The sequence below is a fragment of the Heterodontus francisci genome, chromosome 1 (genome assembly GCF_036365525.1).
Source record: "Heterodontus francisci isolate sHetFra1 chromosome 1, sHetFra1.hap1, whole genome shotgun sequence".
Classification (NCBI taxonomy): domain Eukaryota; kingdom Metazoa; phylum Chordata; class Chondrichthyes; order Heterodontiformes; family Heterodontidae; genus Heterodontus; species Heterodontus francisci.
Window position 1 is genome coordinate 255,438,153 of NC_090371.1, and position 22,285 is coordinate 255,460,437.

General features: G+C 42.8%; 1 protein-coding gene across 18 annotated transcripts in view; it reads left to right on the plus strand.

Annotated features, from left to right (window-relative positions):
• Positions 1 to 16,240, plus strand: part of inpp4b (inositol polyphosphate-4-phosphatase type II B) — a 996,728-nt gene extending 980,488 nt beyond the window's left edge. For 16 of the 18 annotated variants that reach the window (XM_068043111.1, XM_068043134.1, XM_068043119.1 and 13 more), the window contains one exon: positions 8,454 to 9,565. In XM_068043111.1, coding sequence (XP_067899212.1) covers positions 8,454 to 8,636 — 183 coding nt within the window. In that variant the 3' untranslated portion in view covers positions 8,637 to 9,565. The other 2 variants (XM_068043104.1, XM_068043156.1) reach the window with 1 other exon arrangement.
• Positions 16,241 to 22,285: the final 6,045 nt, after the last annotated feature.

Consider the following 22,285-nt stretch of genomic DNA (forward strand, 5'->3'; position numbering starts at 1 on the left):
TACGAGACCACAGTGGTGTACATGTCGGTATACGAAAAACCAAAGCCCGCATAAGACAGCAGTTTGACTGTCCGAAACTCCGCAAAGATGTGGAGTACTGTAGGAGTTGCCACATGTGCCAGGTTGAGAGGAAACCCCAACCTACAGTGAAATCTGCACCCCAAAGTCCTGTATCGGTGTTTGGAGGACCCTCCAGCAGTGGGCTGGTGAACTGTAAGGGACCCCTGCCGAGAACAAAAGGGGACAGGCAGGCATAAGGCTGGCAAAAGTTTAGAAAGGAAAGGGGAAAAAGGGACCTAGAGGGCATGTTAAAGGAAGTCTGGGAGGAATCCCAAATGGAAAACCCTACTATCCGGTCAGCCAACTCTGAAATGTTTGAAATATTAGACCCCACATTCTCCTATGTAAATGCAGGCACTAGAAGCACCCCACCAGAGTTGCTAACAGCATTTACAGGAACCTGCAGCGACAAAGAAATCTCAAGACAGCAGAGAAACCGTGAGGGTGATGCCTCACCTAGCCGAAATGCCACAGGGGAGTCCAGTAGAATCTGGGCAAATACCTGCAAGCAGATGTGTCCCAGAGGACAAAGGGATGAATAGCAAAGAATCTTCCCCCACAAACAGGGAACCAGCCATCCCCTAAGGTGAAAAGCCCTTACATGACTCATCAAAGCACTGAAAGAGAGTTCAGAGTGGAACCGCCCACTGCTGCCGCCCCTGACCAGAACTCCAACCTAGGGCTAATTAAATCTAACCCTCTCCCTGCAGACCTCAACAAGAACAAAGACACCCTAGGTAGTCATGGAAATGTGCAAACTGAAAAACTTCCCCAAAAACCACATGTTTGTTGGGATGCTAGCAAGAAAAGACAGGCTGTAACAATTGTCAGGATTTCTGAATCAATGAGAGAGATGCATGTGTGTTTTCCTGTACTTCTCTCTAGTCCCTTTTAAATAAATGGTCACCTGTCATAGTACCTTCTTATGTGGCTCGGTGTCAAATTTTGTTTGATAATGCCCTGTGAAAGGCCTTCGGACATTTTACTTCGTAAAGGTTCTATATAAACACAAGTTGTTGTTATACAACTCATTGCACCTATGCCAGGTCTCTGGAAGGAGTATTTCTCTGCCTTTCCTTATTTCCTTTTAAAATATTTATCCACTTCCCTTCTAAAAACTATCGTGGAATTTGCTTCCATCACTGTGTCTGGTAGGATATTCCATATCCAAACACCCCTTTGTGTAAAAAAAAACACTCAAGCTTTTGTTTTGTTCTATTGATGGTTATATTACATTTATGCCTCTTCTTCTTTGGCCTGTCTCGAGAGACAATGGGTAAGCGCATGGAGGTGGTCAGTGGTTTGTGAAGCAGTGCCTGGAATGGCTATAAAGGCCAATTCTAGAGTCGCAGACTCTTCCATAGGTGCTACAGATAAAATTGGTTGTCGGGGCTGTTACACGGTTGGCTCTCTCCTTGCGATTCTGTCTTTTTTCCTGCCAACTGCTAAGTCTCTTCGACTTGCCACACTTTAGCCCCGCCTTTATGGCTGCCCGCCAGCTCTGGCAATTGCTGGCAACTGACTCCCACGACTTGTGATCAATGTCACAGGACTTCATGTCGCGTTTGCAGACGTCTTTAAAGTGGAGGCATGGACGACCGGTGGGTCTGATACCAGTGACGAGCTCGCTGTACAATGTGTCCTTGGGGATCCTGCCATCTTCCATGTGGCTCATATGGCCAAGCCATCTCAAGCACCGCTGGCTCAGTAGTGTGTATATGCTGGGGATGTTGGCTGCCTCGAGGACTTCTGTGTTGGAGATACGGTCCTGCCAACTGATGCCAAGGATTCTCCGGATTCTTGAGACATCGCTCTTGGCTGACGTACGTTGTCCAGGCCTCGCTGCTGTAGAACAACGTACTGAGGACACAGGCTTGATACACTCGGACTTTTGTGTTCTGTGTCAGTGCGCCATTTTCCCACACTCTCTTGGCCAGTCTGGACATAGCAGTGGAAGCCTTTCCCATGCGCTTGTTGATTTCTGCATCAAGAGATAGGTTACTGGTGATAGTTGAGCCGAGATAGGTGAACTCTTGAACCACTTCCAGAGCGTGGTCGCCAATATTGATGGATGGGGCATTTCTGACGTCCTGTCCCATGATGTATGTTTTCATGAGGCTGATGGTTAGGCCAAATTCGTTGCAGGCAGCCACAATCCTGTCGATGAGTCTCTGCAGACACTCCTCCGTGTGAGATGTTAATGCAGCATCGTCAGCAAAGAGGCGAACATTTATGTCTTTAGTTACTGGTATACCGTATCAAATCCCTTTATTATTTTTAACACTTCTATCAGATCTCCTTTTAGCTTTCTTTGAAAAGAAAGACTTGCATTTATGTGGCAGCTTTCCTGACCTCAGGATATCCTGAAGCACTTTGCAACCAATGAAGTACTTTTGAAGTACAGTCACATTTGTTAATGTAGGAAATATATAATGTCGGAATAATACACTTTGCTCTAGTAAAATATATTCTAATTAGAAGTAAAGGGTGTATCAAAGGCTGAGGTCCATAGATAAATAAAATGGTTAGAGGAAAAATGAGATACAAAAAGAGGCAAATGATAAGTGTTGTGGATAATGCATGTAAAATATAGAAGGAAAGCAGAAAGAGTTTGGGAAATTGAGAAGAAACCTAAAGATGACAGGCAGTCAACATAAAGGGAAATGCCAAGGGCTTTTATAAGCATGTAAGAATGAGTGATGCTTAAAGGAAGATTGGAGCTGTTTAATAATGAAGAAGGCCGTCTCGCACTTGAGAGTGAGGAAATATTGACGATGTTTTTCAAAAAAGACCTCTATTTTTATGAAGGAATGTGACGACAACTGTGCGCATATATGGAAGATAAATATTCGAAACAAAATTAGATTTAAAAAGTGAGATTAATTAGAAAAAACTTACCATGCAGAGATGGAATATATCCCAGAATACTGAGGGAGAAAATGAGATAATAAAGATATTAAGTTTAGTTTTCAAAGATATTAGTACATAGAAATTGTGCTGATACACCAGAGAATGGGAGTGTTGGTCATATTCATGAGGAAGGGAATAAGCCAGGGATTTATATGTTTATTAATTGTACTTCAGTTGAGTCGATAATGCAGGATGAAATTAGTGAACATGTGTCTTTGGGTTCGTTATGTGGGCAGTATACTGTTCTTACATTGATAACTTCCAAAAGGTATGGCGCAACCTTTGCATTTGTTCGCAGGTCCTGCAGATGGTGTACACAACATTGACTCTGTTCACAACACCCGGTGTACTGCTGTCCTCTGGGAGGGTGCCCTGGAGTGCCATATAGAGTATCCATCCTGGTGGCTATCACTTTGCCACCCATCAAATGGGAGGGAGGGTTTATGTGCTGTGCTGTGCCATTCCATTAGTTGCACATAGACTCTGTTTCTTACCATGTATTTGTTTTGTTATCCATCAGGTTTTGCAGTCATCTCTTTTGTGCCTTACAGCCTTTGGAAAGGTGTCAACTATTTTTAGTTCCATTGTGTCTACTAACCTTTAAATGGCAATATCTTATTAAATCAGAACTGCTGCCCTTTAAAGGCTGCTGACGTGCTTGATTTTTTCCCCCTGCTCACCATCCTGCTATGTGATGAGCTACCAGTACCACGTCCAAACTTTCTTGCTTTAATAAATGAGGGCTAATTCCCCACCATACCAATCTCCCATTTGAAATTCCTGTAACTACAATGAAGAAAAAATGCCAATTACTGTTGAATTACAGATGATTTAGCCTCTGCGACATAGAAAATTTGAGCAGCAAATTTATGAGTAGTATTAAAATTTTGTTGCCCAAGTGTAGTGAGTTTGGTCACAGAGGAGGAAGCACAGCATATCAAACTATTGTACCATGCTGTCTCTTCAATCCAGTTTCTGTCCTGCTCACTGTACTGGTCAAATTCACTGAAGACATCTTTTGTGACTGCAGCTTTAGCAATTTATCTCTTTAATGACTTTTTGGCATTTTATATAATTGACCACTCTTACCTCCTACGCTAATGCCTGTGGTCCTCCTCCATTGGAACCACCTGGCTTTCTTGTACCAGAATAGCCAGGACACCTCCTACAATGGCTTCACCTTCAGACTCACCCTGACACCTTAGGAGTGTTCCAAGTTTCCACCTTTGTCTCCCTTCTATTCCTCATCTACATAATTCCCCTTGGGGGCATTTCCCATTGGAATATAATCAAGCTGATGTATATGTTATGGACACTAAGCTCTATCTCTCAATGATTGCCCTCAACCTCAAAAACACCTCTGCTTTGTTTGATTGCTTGTCCAACATCATGTTTTGATGAGTAACAGCATAGCCCAGTCGGATGATAGAAGTTGTTGGCTGCTTTACTCCATCAGGTTTTCCCATGAAACTTTTGTGAACAGTGCCAAGTTTCAGCTTCTCCTTTGGGCTGTGAGTCTAGTGGGGTTATCTGAGAGCTTACAGAGAAAAATGTCTTCTGTGGGTGAAAGAGCTGTGTGTCTGCAAGAGATATAAATCCCCTCATGATCTTACCTCAACCTATCTCTGGAGCCTCCTTCAGTGCTATGTGACAGCACGTGCTGTCTCCTTCAGCGCTGACCCACATCCTGTGCTTTGTCTCCAATCCACTTCACTTTCAGTGAAAAACCTAACGTCTGGAACTCAGGAATGTTCCTCCTGAACTCAGCCATAATGTGGTCCATTGCTGGCCTGTGCAAAGTCCCGCTGTCCCCGAGATCACCTAACCTCCACCAATGCCCCCGCTGTGCACCCCGCTCCCCCCCGCCCCCCCCCCCCCCCCCAATGCAGGTTGAAGTCAGCTGATTATCTGCCCTCCCACAACTAACAACTTGCTCAGTGCCTGCAGCTCGCCTGCTGCATGTAAAATTGGGTCCAGTCCTCAAAATGTCTGTTTTATTAACTGTCACCGTGATATGCTTACCTTTCAAACCATTGGTATTTCAGACCTCATTGAAAGGTCCTTTTCATTTGACGAAGAAGCTCACATGCATGTTTTTCCATATTTCCCATTCTCAGTTTAATATCCGAATCTATTTTCCTTCCGTCTTCATGTCTTCTTCATGCTTTTGTTTTTTTGCCTGTGTCTTGCATGTGCTGCCTGTCTTTCCTGGAACACAATGACCTTTTCTAATTAATTTGAATAATCTTGAAGTAACACTGTTTTCTTTTCACTTTTTGCTACGCGTACTGGCCTTCCTCTCTGACTAACAGCAGTTATGCCAAGGGAACAATGAATGACACGGATGACCCTGAGGCAGACTCTGATAACAGACCAACTTCAAGTCACTTCTATCCTGTCGCCTTGCTGCTTGTCAGTTCACACTTGTTGGTAGTGTGGCTGATTTTAAGTCTTGCTTTACTCTTGGCCAAATATCAATAAAATGCACTTGTTTACTACATCATTTTATAACTAACACCAGACAATGTATTCACGTAGATATCTAAGATTTGGTTTGTAACAAAAATTTCATGTTTGTAAGTCTAAAGTAATTGTACTCCTTTGGAAAACTGTTCTGAACTACTTAATTTATTTCACTGTCTTTGCATTAATGATTTCATCGCTTATTTTGTGGCAATTTGTTGCTTCTGGGCCGAGTTATGCATTGTGGTACTATTAAGATTTACTTTCGAGTCTTTTACATAAAATCCTGGTCTGTTATTCTAAACGGGTGAATATGACAATTGTAAAAGATATCTGTTTTCTTATAATAGCAAAATATTGGGAAAAAAACACATGTAAATGTATAAAATCATGCTATATTTTTGGTCCGAAATCTATTGAGTGCAGTCCTAAGGGAAAAAAAAGTTCATTGAAACTGAAACTTGCTAATCGCTTAAGAAATGAGAATCAAAATTGGATTTCACATAAACAGGCTGGAAAGCTTTGTAAATAATTTATATATTCAATCTAATATACATGAAAAGAGACACTAGGCCTGTTTTGTGTATTAAACTTAATGATTTAAAAAAAATTACAATCCATTCCCAGAAAATGCAGTGTTACTGCATAGATTGTATACTTTCTTTGTCTGTTTGAATGTCTGTATTCTTGCTGAAACCCAAGCCCCAATTTTAACTGGGGCCATAACTGCAGCATGTGGAGGACTGAGGTGTGTGACATGCTCATTTGGCTGCAAATGCGTGACGCCCAAGCCATTTAAACTCCTGGGCCACGTTTTAATTTTTCAAATTGGACACCTGCCCTAACTAAGCTGGCTTAAATAATGAGATGGCTGGTGGGCGGGAGCAGGACATCATGCATCAGGAAGCTACTGCCGGAGACCTCTAGGAAAAGGTCCCTGGCAAGGTGAGCGATGGGGGGAGTCTGAGGCAATTACGATTGCAGAAATGAGAGAGGAAATTCAGAACAGGGGTGACCTGAGGATATTTAAACAACTTCACCAAACTTGAATATTGATAGGATATATTTGGACTCTGTCATATTGCTGCTGGAAACCTGTCATTTGAAATAGCGCTGGTGCAAACGCCTTGGGAAGGCAACATTACTTTTTCCATGAATCAGCAGAATTGGCTGTTACGACCAGGTAAGAAAGAGGTCTAGGGTTCCCTGTCAGCCTTCACTTGGCCTTACTGTAATTGGGTTTAATTTTAAACACACTGTTTTTAGCTCTGCCTTGGTGAATCCTTGTTCACTGCTTTCTAATTATAAGGCAAAAAAAACAGCACAAACAAGCATTTTTGGGTTTAAAGAAGAAAAGTTGAAATTTATTAAACTTGAGCTTAAACTCTAAATCAGTTGACGCCTACGGATACATGCCGCACCCCACACTAGCATGCATACACGATACGCAAATGCAAATAGAGTCAGAAAAGAGCAGAAGAAAAATAAGGTGGAAAAGTTTGAGGCAAGAGTTTTTGTTACGGTTCTTCGAGTTCACTGTAGAGTTCTTGATTGTAGGTAGATCTTGCTTTTCGTTGGGGCCCAGTATTCTTCTTAAACCTTGTTCGCTGTAGGAGACTTTTCTCTCTTGGGGTTCATGTGTCTTCATTGGATTCAGAGGCTTGTGAGAAAGAGAAGGGAGCAGGCAGACAGGAGAGGCTCTGGCGAGCTAGCCAGGAGAGATCTTCTCAGTTCCGGAACATTCTGCTTTCTGCCCAAACTGTTTGTACAGATTCAAAAAACTCAGGTTGCCCAGCAAGTTAGTCATGTGACTAGCTGGTTTGACCATGCCCGTTTGTGTATTCGGCCATCTTAGCAGTCAACCTGGAATGCGAGCTCCCCCACCTTCAACGCCTAGTGGTGAAAAGTCCATTGTGGGTTGCATGTCAGGGAATGACTGCCTTGTCCGTCCAAACACCGTCTTCCAATATGCAAACGTCCCTTCCAGCCGTGGCCGATCTGTTCAACAAGTCCTTCCTTCACTCCAGTAACAGTTTAAAATCATTGCTCATGACAAAATTAATGTGCCTCATTCTTGGCGGGTGGGGGCCTAGCATGACACTGTGCAAAATTGTGATTTTTAAGTGATTTCAAAATAATGGTGTTAGGTGTATTCACATAATGTTATTAACATATATCTCTATACCTTTACAAAGTGGTGCAATGTAAAGCATTGCTACGTAGGCTGCCATTATATCAGGTAACAGGTTCCTGTTCAACACAATTTATAATCAGTATGATATTTGGACAGGTTTGCTGTTCATACATGGCGTTACTGCCATGAACCTTGCAAATTGATTTTGATAAAACCAGAAGAGAAACCAAAATAACCCCAGAGCCTATATGATCATGGAAATGTCACAGGGATAAACCACATCAGCATAGCAAGCTCAGCTAAAGGTAAAAGGCAGACACATACACTTAGTTTCTGTTTTCCTTCTGTTGACTTGGGTACATCTCTTGATGAAAGGATTATTTCCACCAACCACAGCAAAGCACATCCTTGCACACTTATTCACACCTGCCCCAGACAGGTGGGAAATTGAGGCAAAAAGTCTACATCATAATTTTTGAATGACATGAATGTTTGAACAAGCACACAATGTGCACCTTTGATTTTTGTTGGTTTGAATTACAAAGAAAAACAGCTCTGACTGTTCCGATTTATGCAAATTATCTTTGCAAAACTAAATCATGTAATAGATATATATGTGTGTGTGTGTGTGTATATATTTATTTATATATATATACATACATACACACACCTATTAATATTTCCATTTCAATGAACAATTGATTACTTTGGCCTGCTCTACAGATTGACTTGTGTAAGATGTATCATCACTTGTGTTAAATAAATGTAGATGATTACCTTGTTATTTTTACTTATTGAAAATGTTGCAGCAAATGTTTAATAAATGAAACATTTTTTTTTCCTTTTCTGGTGGTATTATGAGGTGTACTTTTTTCCTTTTTACCAGAGAAGGATGTCGAATAGAAAATGCACAGAAGAATATAAATTGCAGGAAGTATGCATTCAACACGATTCAGCTGATGGCATTCCCAAAATACTACAGGCCACCAGATGGGACATATGGAAAAGCAGACACTTAAGCTTAATTTCATTTGTAAGCAGACAGTTTACAAAATTATTCAGGTTTTAATTAGCTCCAAATACAGAGAGTGAGCAATTTATCTTTCTTTGATGGAGTGATTTATCTGCTGATGACATCCATCTACATTACAGTTTTTGACAATCTTCTTATTCATGTTAAAGGAAATTATAGAAATTGTGCATAGTTCTTTTCAATTTTGGGGGGGAATATGATGTAGCTGTCGTTCCATGCTGATGTTGCGTGAGGCACACCAGCAGTAAAAACTTGCTAATGCAATTCTATCCAAAATGTAATAACAAAAAGTAAGACCTTAAATGGGTAGTCTTTGTATGGATGCTCTTGGAAGTGCGTGTTATAGAAGATTATGGTCCACAGCTGCATCATCACTTGTGGTTGCTGTTTAAAGTTAGTAAGTAATATTTATAAGTAACTCTTTATTACTATAAGTAAATACACACTGCCAAGTGTGCCATGATTAAATGATATGCCCAGCTCAAGTGCAATGCAGGTAGTCTGTGACTTGAAGAAATTACTGTATTTACTGGTGGTGTTTATGTCAAAACATTTTATTGTTCAGTAATCAACACAATATACTCTTGTCAAGGAATGAGTATAAAGTGTGTTTCTAGCTCTGATAGTGTGTGTTGCTTTAATTATCATCTGGGTGCTGATGCTTAGACATCAATTTCAGAAGCTAGAGTGTTTGCAACACATTCACCCAAACAAAATACAAGAGCCACAGTATTTCAATGTTCATTCTTTTTCTGAAAATATAGACATAGCTATTTGAATGCAGTCCATTTCAATTTTCAAAACATGCACATCTCTGTTATAAAATGCCTGTAAAAAAGGAGAAAACTGTATTATTTTAATGCTGAATATTCTAAAGACAGAATGCAGGACATTTAATTCATATTCATAAAATAAATGACAACTGACTTTTTTAAATAGCTCTTCATATATTCTATTTCTTTGGTCCTCAAGCAGTCAAATTGACTTAAAATTATGATGACTGCATTGGCAGCAAAAGCAAAACACTAAGCTGAAAAGAATAATGAATGATGCTTCAGAAAGATAACTGCAGGTATGCGTGGAATTCTACCCCATCAAAGAGCCCAGTATCTTCAGGACAGGGGAGAAAATTGGTGGAAACTCCAGGAAAATAAAGAATTAGTAGATACACTGTTGGAGGTGGTAAGATCTGTACCCAATCTTCAAAATAATCTATTTATCACAAACATTGATTTAAAGAATGTGTTTTTTTTGCATGTATGAAGATTAAACGTTTGACTTCAGATGTTCTTGTAAAACTGGTGCTTTGATCTATGTTCACATTGCAGGAACAATGACAAGAGCAAAGAGCACAGATTTAGTGAAGTTAATTGTTTATCCAAATAAACCTAATTTTCTACATGAATCAACTTTTAGGAGCACTCTGTTGTCATACTCCTAGTGGAAGTATGGGAAGATTAAGTCTATATCTACCATTTATTATGATGGCTGCGTGAATTACTCATACATTGGATATATAGGCGTAGAAATTGGGCTGCATAGTGTGCATTTTTCATGCTCCAACTGGCCACCTAAGTATGCAAAATGACGAGGTAAATGCACGCACCCTAACAACCAGAATTGCACAACCTGCCATTTTGGTGTAAGAGGTAGTGCTTATGTTCTGTTCATATGCTGGCAGGATTTAAAGCACCAAATAATTATGCAGATAAGGGTAATCTGCTGAATGAAGGATGTACTCACCATTTAGAACCAACCCAGCTATTTGGATAACATGTTGAACTCGTTCAGCATAATGGGATGCTAACTGGCATGAAGGCCCCCTTACCAGCGATGTTTCAAGGGATCATGCAGCACTCGCAGGTTAGTTGCTGTTTCACGAGTCCTGGCTACCAGTTCATTTATAGACATTTTTGCTCTTCAGAGTTTATTTTCTCTCCATAGAGTCTGTTTGGGCTGCTTTTGCACTGCTGTTATTGTTTGCCTCACAAATTGCTTGTGAACATAGGTGGTCTGGTCTGGCTGGCCTCTGGGTGTAGAGCCCCCCAGGAAAACATCACAAAGCAGGACAAGCTGTCAGTAAAGGAAACAGGAGGGGTTTAACAGGAGACCGTATCCACAGAGGGTCCTACCTTAATGTTACTGAGGAGCAATGGATGAGGTACCTTCGCTTTACCAATAAATTTGTTACCGAGCTATATCAGCTGATACAACCATGGACAGCACTGCCTGTGGCTGTCAAGGTGACCATCGCACTCAACCTTTATTCCATGAGCTTGTTTGCAGAGCGCCAACGTATCAAGGATGTCACCGAAGCGCTCTACACCAACAGCAACACTCACATTTCCTTCCCTATTCCTTGATAGAAGCGAAATGAGAGAGCATAAGCTAGCACCTGTAGCATCCTATTCTTCTGCCCTAGATCCTGCACATTTGTGCCCAGTGAATCTCCGCATGCAGATCCTTCATCTTTCCTAATCTCCAAGGTCTGCATGCTGTCAGTATTTAAGCTTGTGGCTGTGAGAGTGAGATCAAGTGATGGTGCATCTTCATAATCACTCTGGTCCTCTTGTTCCATTGATTTGTAAGGCTTTCATTTCTGAGGAGCTGAAATGAGAATGAAGTAAGGGTTAGGTTGTGTTGTGAGAGAGAGGAGAAGAAGTGGTGTGTGCTTGAAGCATCTGCAGCTTGTCATGCAGAGTATGTGAGAAAAGGAAGAGGTCAGTAGAGACAAGGATTAGGTATTAGGAAACCCTCGAGGTGTATTTCCAGACCGCCAGTGGCCATGATATCCACTCTTTCCCCTTCCTATAATTGCTAGCATGCCCTCTTCATTGAGGGTAAGGATGTGTCCATGCGCTGGTACCCTGTGTTGGTAGCCTGTTGCTTGTGTTATGCACCACCGTCTCCTACAAGGAATGAGAGATTTGCGAGGTAATTGGGGAAATGTGGCTGTCATGATTGCTTCTCCCCATCCCTCTTCATCTAACCCTATCATTCTATTCCTTTCTCCCATATGTGTTTCTCCAGAATCCCTTTAAATGCATCTATACTATTCACCTCAACTACTTCCTGGGTAGTGAGTTCCACATTCTAATTGCTCTCTGGGTAAAGATGTTCCTTCTAAATTCCCTATGAGATTTATTACTGACTGTATTTTACAGTTCCTAGTTCTGGTCTTGCCCACAAGTGGAAACATCTCTACATCTACCCTATAAACCCTCTCCTAATCTTTAAGACCACTATTAGCTTATACCTCAGTCTTCTCTTTTCTAGCTTTCCTATTAGGTATAACTTCTCAGTTTTGGCATCATCCTTGTAAATCTTTTTTGCATCTTCTCCAGTGCCTCAATATCAATCTCGGCAGGAAATATTTACATACACATGTTAATTCAGCATGTTATAGTGCCAGACATGGACAGAAATCAGAGGTATGTTGCCATATGTGTATCAACCTTTTTATTGCTTTCATTTCCTGTAGATCAAGAATTGCCTGTAAGTTTTAGGCAAAGTGGAAATATTTGCCAATCTTACCAGGATTTTCCAATCAGCTACCTACTTCTCTAAAGCACAGAATTGCATTCGAAATCACCTACAGGTCTGTTCCAGAGGCAATGTTAAACTGTGCCCTGTTAAAATCCTAAAACTCGATTCCAACATGAAATCAACATTCATGCATAATAGAGTGAGGGTTAAATGTAATTATTTGTGGGCTCACTTTGCTGATAAATCAGGTGGAACAACAAAACTCAGTGCTGGTATGAGTTTTTTTTTACAAACTAAGATTTTTAAAGCTTCATAGTAAACAACAATCCAGTCTGATAGCAACTTGCCCATATCTCCTCCTGAAACACATCAGGGATCTGAAAAGACTGTCACTGTAGACTGGTACATCAATTGCCTCTTGTGGATTATTTCTAAAATAACATTTTATTTAAACGACTTTTATTCCTTTGTCATTAAAATAAATCATTCACTGAACAACATTTTGGTGATTAAAGTTGAGTTTAAAAGGAACAGCTGTTGGGGTGGCACAGTGGCGCAGTGGTTAGCACCGCAGCCTCACAGCTCCAGCGACCCGGGTTTGGTTCTGAGTATTGTCTGTGCAGAGTTTGCAAGTTCTCCCTGTGACCACGTGGGTTTCCGCCAGCTGCTGCGGTTTCCTCACACAGCCAAAGACTTGCAGGTTGATAGATAAATTAGCCATTGTAAATTGCCCCTACTGTAGGTAGGTGGTAGGAGAATTGAGGGAAGGGGGGGATGTGGTAGGGAATATGGGATTAATGGAGGATTAGTATAAATGGGTGGTTGATGGTCAACACAGACTGGGTGGGCCGAAGGGCCTGTTTCAGTGCTGTATCTCTCTATGACTCTATAACTTGTTAGAATGGAGTTGGAGTCACCTTACTTGGAACGCTTTCTGATGAAATTAATAACCGACTATTCCAGATACTCACGGGGCTGGATTTTATCCAGCCCCTGGAGACAAACAAAATGGCATGGGGTGGTGTTGGGCGGCATGCTTGATATTGTCCTGCCCTATACCATTTTATCTGCAGTATGCACTGTGGCGGATGGAACGTCTGCTAGGAGGCCAATTAATCCACTCCTGTGGGAGCAATCCATGGCCCACTGAGAGCCCCACCCCTCCAGCAGTGATGGCCAACCCTGTGGCAAGCCCTCGCTGCCTGCAAGTTAAAATTGCAGTTGGTCAGGTCATGGTGGGAAAAGGAGTGGATAAGTACCCACTCCATTTTAACTTGCCCGCCTGCACTCGCCAGCCCTTATCCTTGTTTCTGCCAGATGTGGGGAGTTAAGTGAGTGGACAAAGACCTGGCAAATGGCTTATAATGTGGGAAAGTGGGAAATTGTCCACTTTGGCAGGAAGAATAAAAAAGAAGCATATTATGTAAATGCTGAGAGATTGCAGAGCCCAGAGATGCAGAGGGATCTGGGTGTCCTAGTGCATGAATCGCAAAAGATTAGTATGCAGGCACAGCACGTAATTAGGAAAGCTAATAGAATGTTATCGTTTATTGTGAAGGTAATTGAATACAAAAGTAGGGAGGTTATGCTTCCGCTATACAGCACATTGGTGAGACCACATCTGGAGTACTATGTCCAGTATTAGTCTCCTTATTTAAGGGAGGATGTAAATGCGTTGGCGGCAGTACAGAGTAGATTTACTAGACTAATACCTGGAATGGGCAGGCTGTCTTACAAGGAAAGACTGGACAGGCTAGGCTTGTATTCGCTTGAATTTAGAAAAGTAAGAGGCGACTTGATTGAAACATATAAGATCCTGAGGGTCTTGACAGGGTGGATGTGGAAAGGATGTTTCTCCTTGTGGGAGAATCTAGAACCAGGAGTCACTGTTTAAAAATAAGGGGTTGCCCATTTAAGGCAGAGATGAGCAGAAATTTTTTCTCTGAGGGTCGTGAGTCTTTGGAATTCTATTCCTCAAAAGGCGGTGGAAGCAGAGTCTTTGAATATTTTTAAGGCAGAGGTAGATAGATTCTTGATAAGCGAGGGGGTGGAAGGTTATCGGGGGTAAGTGGGAATGTGGAGTCATCAGTTCAGCCATGAACGTATTGAATGGCAGACCAGATTCGAAGGGCCGAGTGGCCTACTCCTCCTAATTGGGCGGCGCAGTGGTTAGCACCGCAGCCTAACAGCTCCAGGGACCCAGGTTCAATTATGGGTACTCCCTGTGCGGAGTTTGCAAGTTCTCCCTGTGACCGCGTGGGTTTTCGCCGGGTGCTCCGGTTTACTCCCACTGCCAAAGACTTGCAGGTGATAGGTAAATTGGCCATTGTAAATTGCCCCTAGTGTAGGTAGGGAATATGGGATTACTGTAGGGTTAGTATAGATGGGTGGTTCTTGGTCTGCACAGACTCGATGGGCCGAAAGGCCTGTTTCAGTGGTGTATCTATAAAAAAAAATGTTCGTATGTACCAAGTAGAAAATAGGCTGCTGAGTGTGTTGTGAAAAGGAAGACACTGGGCAGGATTTTATTCTGCCCTTGGAGACGGGCACAGAGGCAAGAGGGAAAACAAAATGACAAGGGGTGCGGTTTCTGACATTGCCTGGGCTCCCTGCCATTTTTTCCAGGGTGGAGAAGGCTGAGGACAGCTTTCCTGCCCTAGGCCAATTGAGGCCCTTAAGTCGTTAACTAACTCTTCCCGCCTACACTCCAATTTTGTGGAGGATGGAAGGGCCCGCTTCTGCATGGAAACGCTGCCAGGTCAGACCTGGCAGCCCCCTAGTAGGGGTGTGGTGGGTACCTCATTTGGAGGCAATCCAGGGCCCCTGGAGGGCTCCCTGGCAGCGATGGTCATCCGTCCTTGGGAAGATCCCTACCCCCACCCCCAACCCCATCCCATCGCCGGGGCCCGCCTGACTGGCCACAGTGACTCTGACTCCACTTACCTGTCCCGGGGTCTCTGATGTCCTCGGTACTGCAGGGCCTCTCAGCTCCCGGTGGCACTGCCAGGACTGCAGTGCTGCTGGCCCTCCGATTGGCTGGCAGCTGTGGAGGCGGGAGCTCGTTCCTTAAAGGGATGGCGTCCCTGATGGTGGGCAGTTAATTAGCTGCCCGGCATTGAATAGCAATGGTGATCTGACAGAGGACTGAGGTATGTTCTCCTCCTGCCTTTTGGCCTGCCACTGGGACCTCTGTTGCTGGAATAAAATCTGGCCCTTTGTTACATTCATCCACTTATAATCACATTTGGGCAGGATTTTCCACTAGGGTTGAACATTTGCCTCAAGTTAATTCCAATGGCAAGTGACAGGAAATTCTTCAGGAGCCACTTTGAATGCTGTTCACTGTCCATGTCAACTTGTGGGATTTTCCACAGGAAGTAACGGGGTGTCTGGTGGGGAGTAGTGGGGGGTTGTTGTGAACAACGCAAACAATGTATCTGGCCAAATATAATTAGATGTATTGTTTTACCATAAAAATAATGAGAATAAGTCATCTAATGTATTTCTCATTATTTGCTCCGTAGCAATATTGGGTACTAGAAACTTTTTTTCTTGATGCTCAAGGTTCCTGTGGCACTGCAGGAGGATTTAATAATTTGCAGGCCCCCACTCCTTAGTCTATGCAAATGATCACAACGTGATGGTCGCTACAATCAGAGGTGCTATTTTTAAAACCAGCAGTATCAGGGCAGCCCTGGGGCTACTGGCCACACTACTTACCAGCAGACAGTCAAGGCCTGCATGAGCCAATGTTAGTTTTCTCTTGGGCAGGATACTGGTGGAGGCCAGAAAGCCCAACTCAAAAAGGCAAAATAACCTAACCCTGGAAAATCATCCATGGTCATGGGCTGACCATTGAGGTGGGTGGTATTCTCATACTAAAACAAGATATGCTGCAATTCTGGCAAAGGGGAAATTGGTTTGTGATATTGTTGGATTTAAAATGTCACTTTTCTGTATGAGAGGCCTCTTCCAAAATCCCAACAAGAATACCACCCAAGAATACCAAACTAAAGCATTCTTCACATTCAAATCTATTTTTTAAAATTGATCTATTTAATGTCATATTTACTTATCACTCTTTACCTTAACGTGTTAAAAGAGACTATATTTTGTTGTAACAATAAAAGTTTTCTTTTGTGTTTGTGTCATTTTGGATTTTTTTGTCTTACACTGTATGGTAAAAAAAATTATATAAAAGCTATATACATTTGGTTGTGTGCAAATTATCATCATTCTATTAAAGCCATTTTATGTATAAATGAACTGCTGCTAAATATTGAGTTGTGCCTGGGAGTAGTGATTAGTCCAGTTCCACATGCACTGTGTTCTAAAGCAAAATATTGTAGGTGCTAGAAATCTGAAATAAAAACAGAGGTCGGAATTTTACGCCTCCCTCCAAAGAGCAGGATGGTGGCAGGGGTGGGGGGGGCGTAAAATGGATTGGGAGGCTTGGGGTGCCCTTCCCAACCCGCTCCTGCCCCCGCCGCCATTTTGCGTGGGCGAGCGGTGGCAACAATTGGCCCGCCTGCTCCAGGCCAATCAAGGCCCTCAAGTGCCAGCTAACGGCCACTTACGGGCCTCCACCTGCTGCCACGGGGATTTTACCCTTGGCCGGTCAGGAGGCCCAGGCCTGAGAAAAGCAGGCGGCTTTCTGTCGGCCTGGGTGGGGGGAGCCTCCTTATCGGACACCCTGTACCTGACGGAGGGCAGCCGCCGGTGTCCCAACAACCCCCAAAGCCCTGCATGCCCCCTCCCCTCAATTGACACCTCTTGCCTTGCCAGGGCCTGACCTATCAACCCTCGCGACGCCCCAAAAACTCACCTCAATTCAGGGCCATCCTTCCTCTTCAGTCTTCAGCTGGGTTGCAGTCCGAGCAGTGACCACTGCTCCCGGTGACGCTGCTGGGACTAAGAGCTGCCAGCACACTGGCCGGCAGCTCCATTAGGCGGGACTGTAAAATCCAGACTGGATCCCCAGGCCCGGCTGAGGTGGGATTGCCACCGACTTTTCGGTCGGTGGATGGTTCCCAGCCACCAAGGAAAAATTCTGGCCTGAGAGTGCTGGAAATGCTCAAGTCTTACAGCATCTGTGGAGAGAGAAACAGAGCCAACGTTTCAGGTCTATGATCTTTCACCAGTATTTCTTTCCTTTTTTTATTTCTCTTTTATGTCCCGAAATCATCTTTGCTTCTATAAATATATGTCCATAATAGTAGGTGTTTTCTGCTAAAAAAAAAAAAAGGTGGTTTGTCTTTGACTTTAATTTTTTGACTTTAAATTTCCTCAGAACCACTAATTTGCCCAACAATTCTCCAAACTCAGAAGAATACCTTTGCTTAATGTTCATTGTGTGCTATCCATGAACTTGCTCTGCCTGTCAAAATATTGTTCAATTTGCTGCTGAACGTCCCTGAAATGGGGATTTGATGCTGCCAAAAATAATTTTATCTACAAATCAAATATGCTGACCTCAATGTTCCCATAGCAAAAGAAAAGAACTTGCATCACATAGCACCTTTCATGTTCTCAGTGCATTCCAAAGTACTTTGTAATCAATTACTTTTGAAATATAGCCGCTGTTGTTTTGTAGATAAATACAGCAGCCAGTATGCTGACAACCAAGTCCCACAAACAAATAAATGAATGATGAGATAATCTGTTTTGGTTAAGGATAAATATTGACCAGGGCACCAGGGAGAACTCCCCTGCTCTTCTTTGTATAGTGCAATGGGATTGTCGACATCTACTTGAGCAGGCAAAGAGGGCTTCCTTGTAACATTTCATAGCATCTCCTCCAACATTGCACTGAAGTGCCCCACTAAATTATATGCTCAAGTCGCAAATGTCGCAGGAATTTCTATCAGGGAACAAAATAAAATTAAAAAATTAAATTTTATATCCGCACTGCTGCACTTTCTTCAGAAATGTTATTCTGTAAAATAGCCAGAGTACTTTTTCCACGAAGCAGTGAAGAATTGTATCTGTCCTTCTTGGACTCATGGGCATCGTTATTGTTGGCTGTATTTTTATAAATGTTGTCATTTTCCAGGTGAAGTTTACAAGTTAATAGTTATTCCAGAACTTTATCTTGTACTTCCTCATCTGAAAAGTTCTCACAATGGGAAAGTGAGTATAGACCTTGGAAATTTATTTTGCTTATGTCAATGCAACAAAAACGACCTGCTTGTGTTTTGAGAGAGCAAACAGCATCTCAGCAGTCTGTTTACATTGCTTGTCTCACTGCCCATGCCTTTGTTACCTCCAGACTTTACTATTTTATTGCTCTCTTGGCTGGCCTCCCACCTTACAATCTCCGTAAACTCGAGCTCATCCAAAACTCTGCTGCTTGTATCCTAACTCTCACTAAGTCCCATTCACCCATCATCTTTGTGCTAGCTGACCTACATTGGCTCCCGATCAAGCAACAACTCAATTTTAAAATTCTCATCCTGGTTTTCAAATCCGTCCAAAGCCTCAACCCTCCATGTCTCTGTAAACTCTGCAGCCCTGCAACATTCCGAGATTTCTGTGCTCCTCCAATTCTGGCCTCTTGCCTTCCCTGATTTCCATTGCTCCACCATTGGCAGCTGTGCCTTCAGCTCCCTGGATCTTTCCTCCCTCTCCTCCTTTAGGACACTCCCTAAAACCTACCTCATTGACTAAGTTTTTGGTCACCTGTTCTAATATCTCCTTATGTGGCTTCATGTCAAATTTTGTTTGCACCTGTGAATCCTTGGGGCTATTGTCTCACCTTTAAAGGTACTATATAAATGCAAATTGTTGTTCACAATTCAGTGCACTAGCATTATGCACATGCTGAAGAGGCTATATTTGATGAGGGAGAATCAGACATAGTTATATATGCTCATTTGGGAGCCTGCAGTCCTGACGTATACAGTTTGAGCCACTGTTCAAAGCAGAGTAAATACAGCAAGTTGAAGATAAGCTGGTGTAAAACAACAACTGCTTTCTGCTTTTTGTAAAAAAAAAAATGCAATTTTATTGAATCAGTAGTTTACTGATAGAAGCAGGATTAAAAAGCTCAGTTGAGTGGCAGGGGTATCGTATTCATATTTCTTTTATTCATTCACAAGATGTGGGTGTCGCTGGTGAGCTGAACATTTATTACCCATGAGAAGGCGGTGGTGAGTGACCTTCTTGACAACTGAGTGGCTTGCAAGGCCATTTCAGAGGGCATTGTTGTGGGTCTGGAATCACATACCTAAGGAGTTGCGAATGGAGCTAAACACTATGCAATCATTAGTAAACATCCCCATTTATGATGGAGGGAAGGTCATTGATGAAGCAGCTGAAGAAGGTTGCGCCTAGGACATTGACCTGAGGCACTTCTGCAGTGATGTCCTGGGCTGAGATGAAAGGCCTCCAACAACCACAACCTTCTTCCTTTGTACTAGATATGACCCCAACCAGTGGCGAGGTTTTCCGCGATTCCCTCAACTTCAGTTTTGCTCGGGCTCATTGATGCCACACTCAAGTCAAATGTTGCCGTTGTGTCAAGGGCAGTCGCTCCCACCTTACCTCTGGAATTGCGATCCTTTGTCCATGTTTGGACTTAGGCTATAATGAGATCTGGAGCTGAGTGGCCCTGGTGGAATCTAAACTGAGCATCAGTGAGCAGGTTATTGCTAAGTAAGAGCTGCTTGAGAGCACGGTCAATGACACATTCCATCACTTTACTGATGATTGAGACTAGACTGATGGGGCGGTAATTGATTTTTGTCCAGCTTTTTGTGGACAGGACATACCTGGGCAATTTTCCACATTGTCACATAGATGCTAGTGTTTTAGCTGTACTGGAACAGCTTGGCTAGGGATGCAGCTAGTTCTGGAGCATATGTCTTCAGCACTACAGCTGGAATGTTTTCAGGGTCCAAAACCTTTGCTGTCTACAATGTGCTCAGCCATTTCTTGATATCACATGTAGTGAATTAAATTAGCTAAAACTGGCTTTTATGATGATGGGGACCTCAGGAGGAGACCAAGATAGATAACAGCAAAGAATGACTAAAAGATTGGTAAGGTAAAATTAGAGTACGAAAGAAAGCTAGCTAGAAATATAGACAGATAGTAAGAGTTTCTATAAATATTTTAAGAAAAGAGTTAAAGTGAGCATTGGTCCTATAGAAAGTGAGCCTGGGGAATTAATAATGGATAATAAGGAGATGGCAGATGAATTGAACAGGTATTTTGCATCGGTCTTCACTATAGAGGATACAACTAAGATTCCAGAATGAGCTACAAGTCAGGAAATGGAAGGGAGGGAGGAACTCAAGAAAATTACAATCACTAGGGAAGTGGTACTGAACAAATTGTTGGAGCTGCGGGCTGACAAGTCCCTGGATCCTGATGGACTTCATCCTAGAGTCTTAAAAGAAGTGGCTAGTGAGATAGTTGATGCGTGGTTTTAATTTTTCAAAATTCCCTAGATTCGGGGAAGGTTCCGTTCGATTGGAAAATAGCAAATGTAACTCCTTTATTCAAAAACGGAGGGAGACAGAAAGCAGAAAACTACAGGCCAGTTAACTTATCAGTCTTAGAGAAAATGTTAGAAGCTATTATTAAAGATGTTATAGCAGGGCACTTAGAAAAATTCAAGGCAATCAGGCAGCGTCAGCATGGATTTGTGAAAGGGAAATCATGTTTAACCAGTTTATTGGAGTTCTTTGAGGAAGTTACCTGTGCTGTGGATGAAGGTGAACCAGTTCAATTTCCGGAAGGCATTTGATAAGGTGCCACATCAAAGGTCATTGCAAAAAATAAAAAGCTCATGGTGTAGGAGTAACATATTGGCATGGATAGAAGATTGGTTAGCTAGCAGGAAACAGAGAATAGGCATAAATGGGTCATTTTCTGGTTGGCAAGATGTAATGAGTAATGTGCCACATGGATCTGTGCTCGGGCCTCAACCTTTTACAGTTTATCTAAATGACTTTGATGAAGGGACCGAAGATATGGTTGCTAAATTTGCTGATGACACAAAGATAGATAGGAAAATAAGTTGTGAAGAGGACATAAGGAGGCTACAAAGGGAAAGAGATAGGTTAAGTGAGTGGTCAAAGACCTGACAAATGGAGTATAATGTGGAAAAATGTGAAATTGGGTCTGCGGCAGGTGGTGAGGAAACCAACAAGAGAAAAACCTACTTGACCTCGTCCTCATCAATCTACCTGTCGCAGATGCATCTGTCCACGACAGTACTGGTAGGAGGGACCACCGCACAGTCCTGTGGAGACAAAGTCCCATCTTCACATTGAGGGTACCCACCATCATGTTGCGTGGCACTACCATTGTGCCAAATGGGATAGATTTTGAACAGATCTAGCAACTCAGAACTGGGCATCCATGAGGCGCTGTGGACCATCATCAGCAACAGAATTGTATTCAACAACAATCTGTAAACTCATGGCCCGTATATCCCCCCACTCTACCATTACTATCAAGCTGGGGGACCAACCCTGATTCAATGAACAGTAGGAGGACATACCAGGAGCAGCACCAGGCATATCTAAAAATGAGGTGTCGGCCTGGTGAAGCTACAACACAGGACTACTTGCATGCCAAACGGTGGAAGCAGCATGCAATAGACAGGGCTAAGCGATCCCACAACCGACGGATCAGATCTAAGCTCTGCAGTCCTGCAACATCCAGTTGTGAATGATGGTGGACAATTAAACAACTGACAGGAGGAGGAGGCTCCACAGATATCCCCATCCTCAATCAATAGTGCAAAAGACAAGGCTGAAGCATTTGCATCCATCTTCAGCCAGAAGTGCCAAGTGGATAATCCATCTCGGCCTCCTCCTGACGTCCCCAGCATCATAGATGCCAGTCTTCAACCAATTCAATTTACTCCACGTGATATCAAGGAAAGGCTGAAGGCACGGGACATTGCAAAGGCTATGGGTCCTGACAATATTCCAGCAACAGTACTGAAGACTTGTGCTTCAGAACTAGCTGCGCCCCTAACTGAGCTGTTCCATTACAGCTACAACACTGGCATCTACCCAGCAATGTGTAAAATTGCCCAGGTATGTCCTGCGCACAAAAAGCAGGCCAAATCCAACTCCACCAATTACTGCCCTATTAGTCTACTTCCGATCATCAGCAAAGTGATGGAAGGGGTCGTCGACAGTGCTATCAAGCGGCACTTGCTCAGCAATAACCTGTTCACTTAT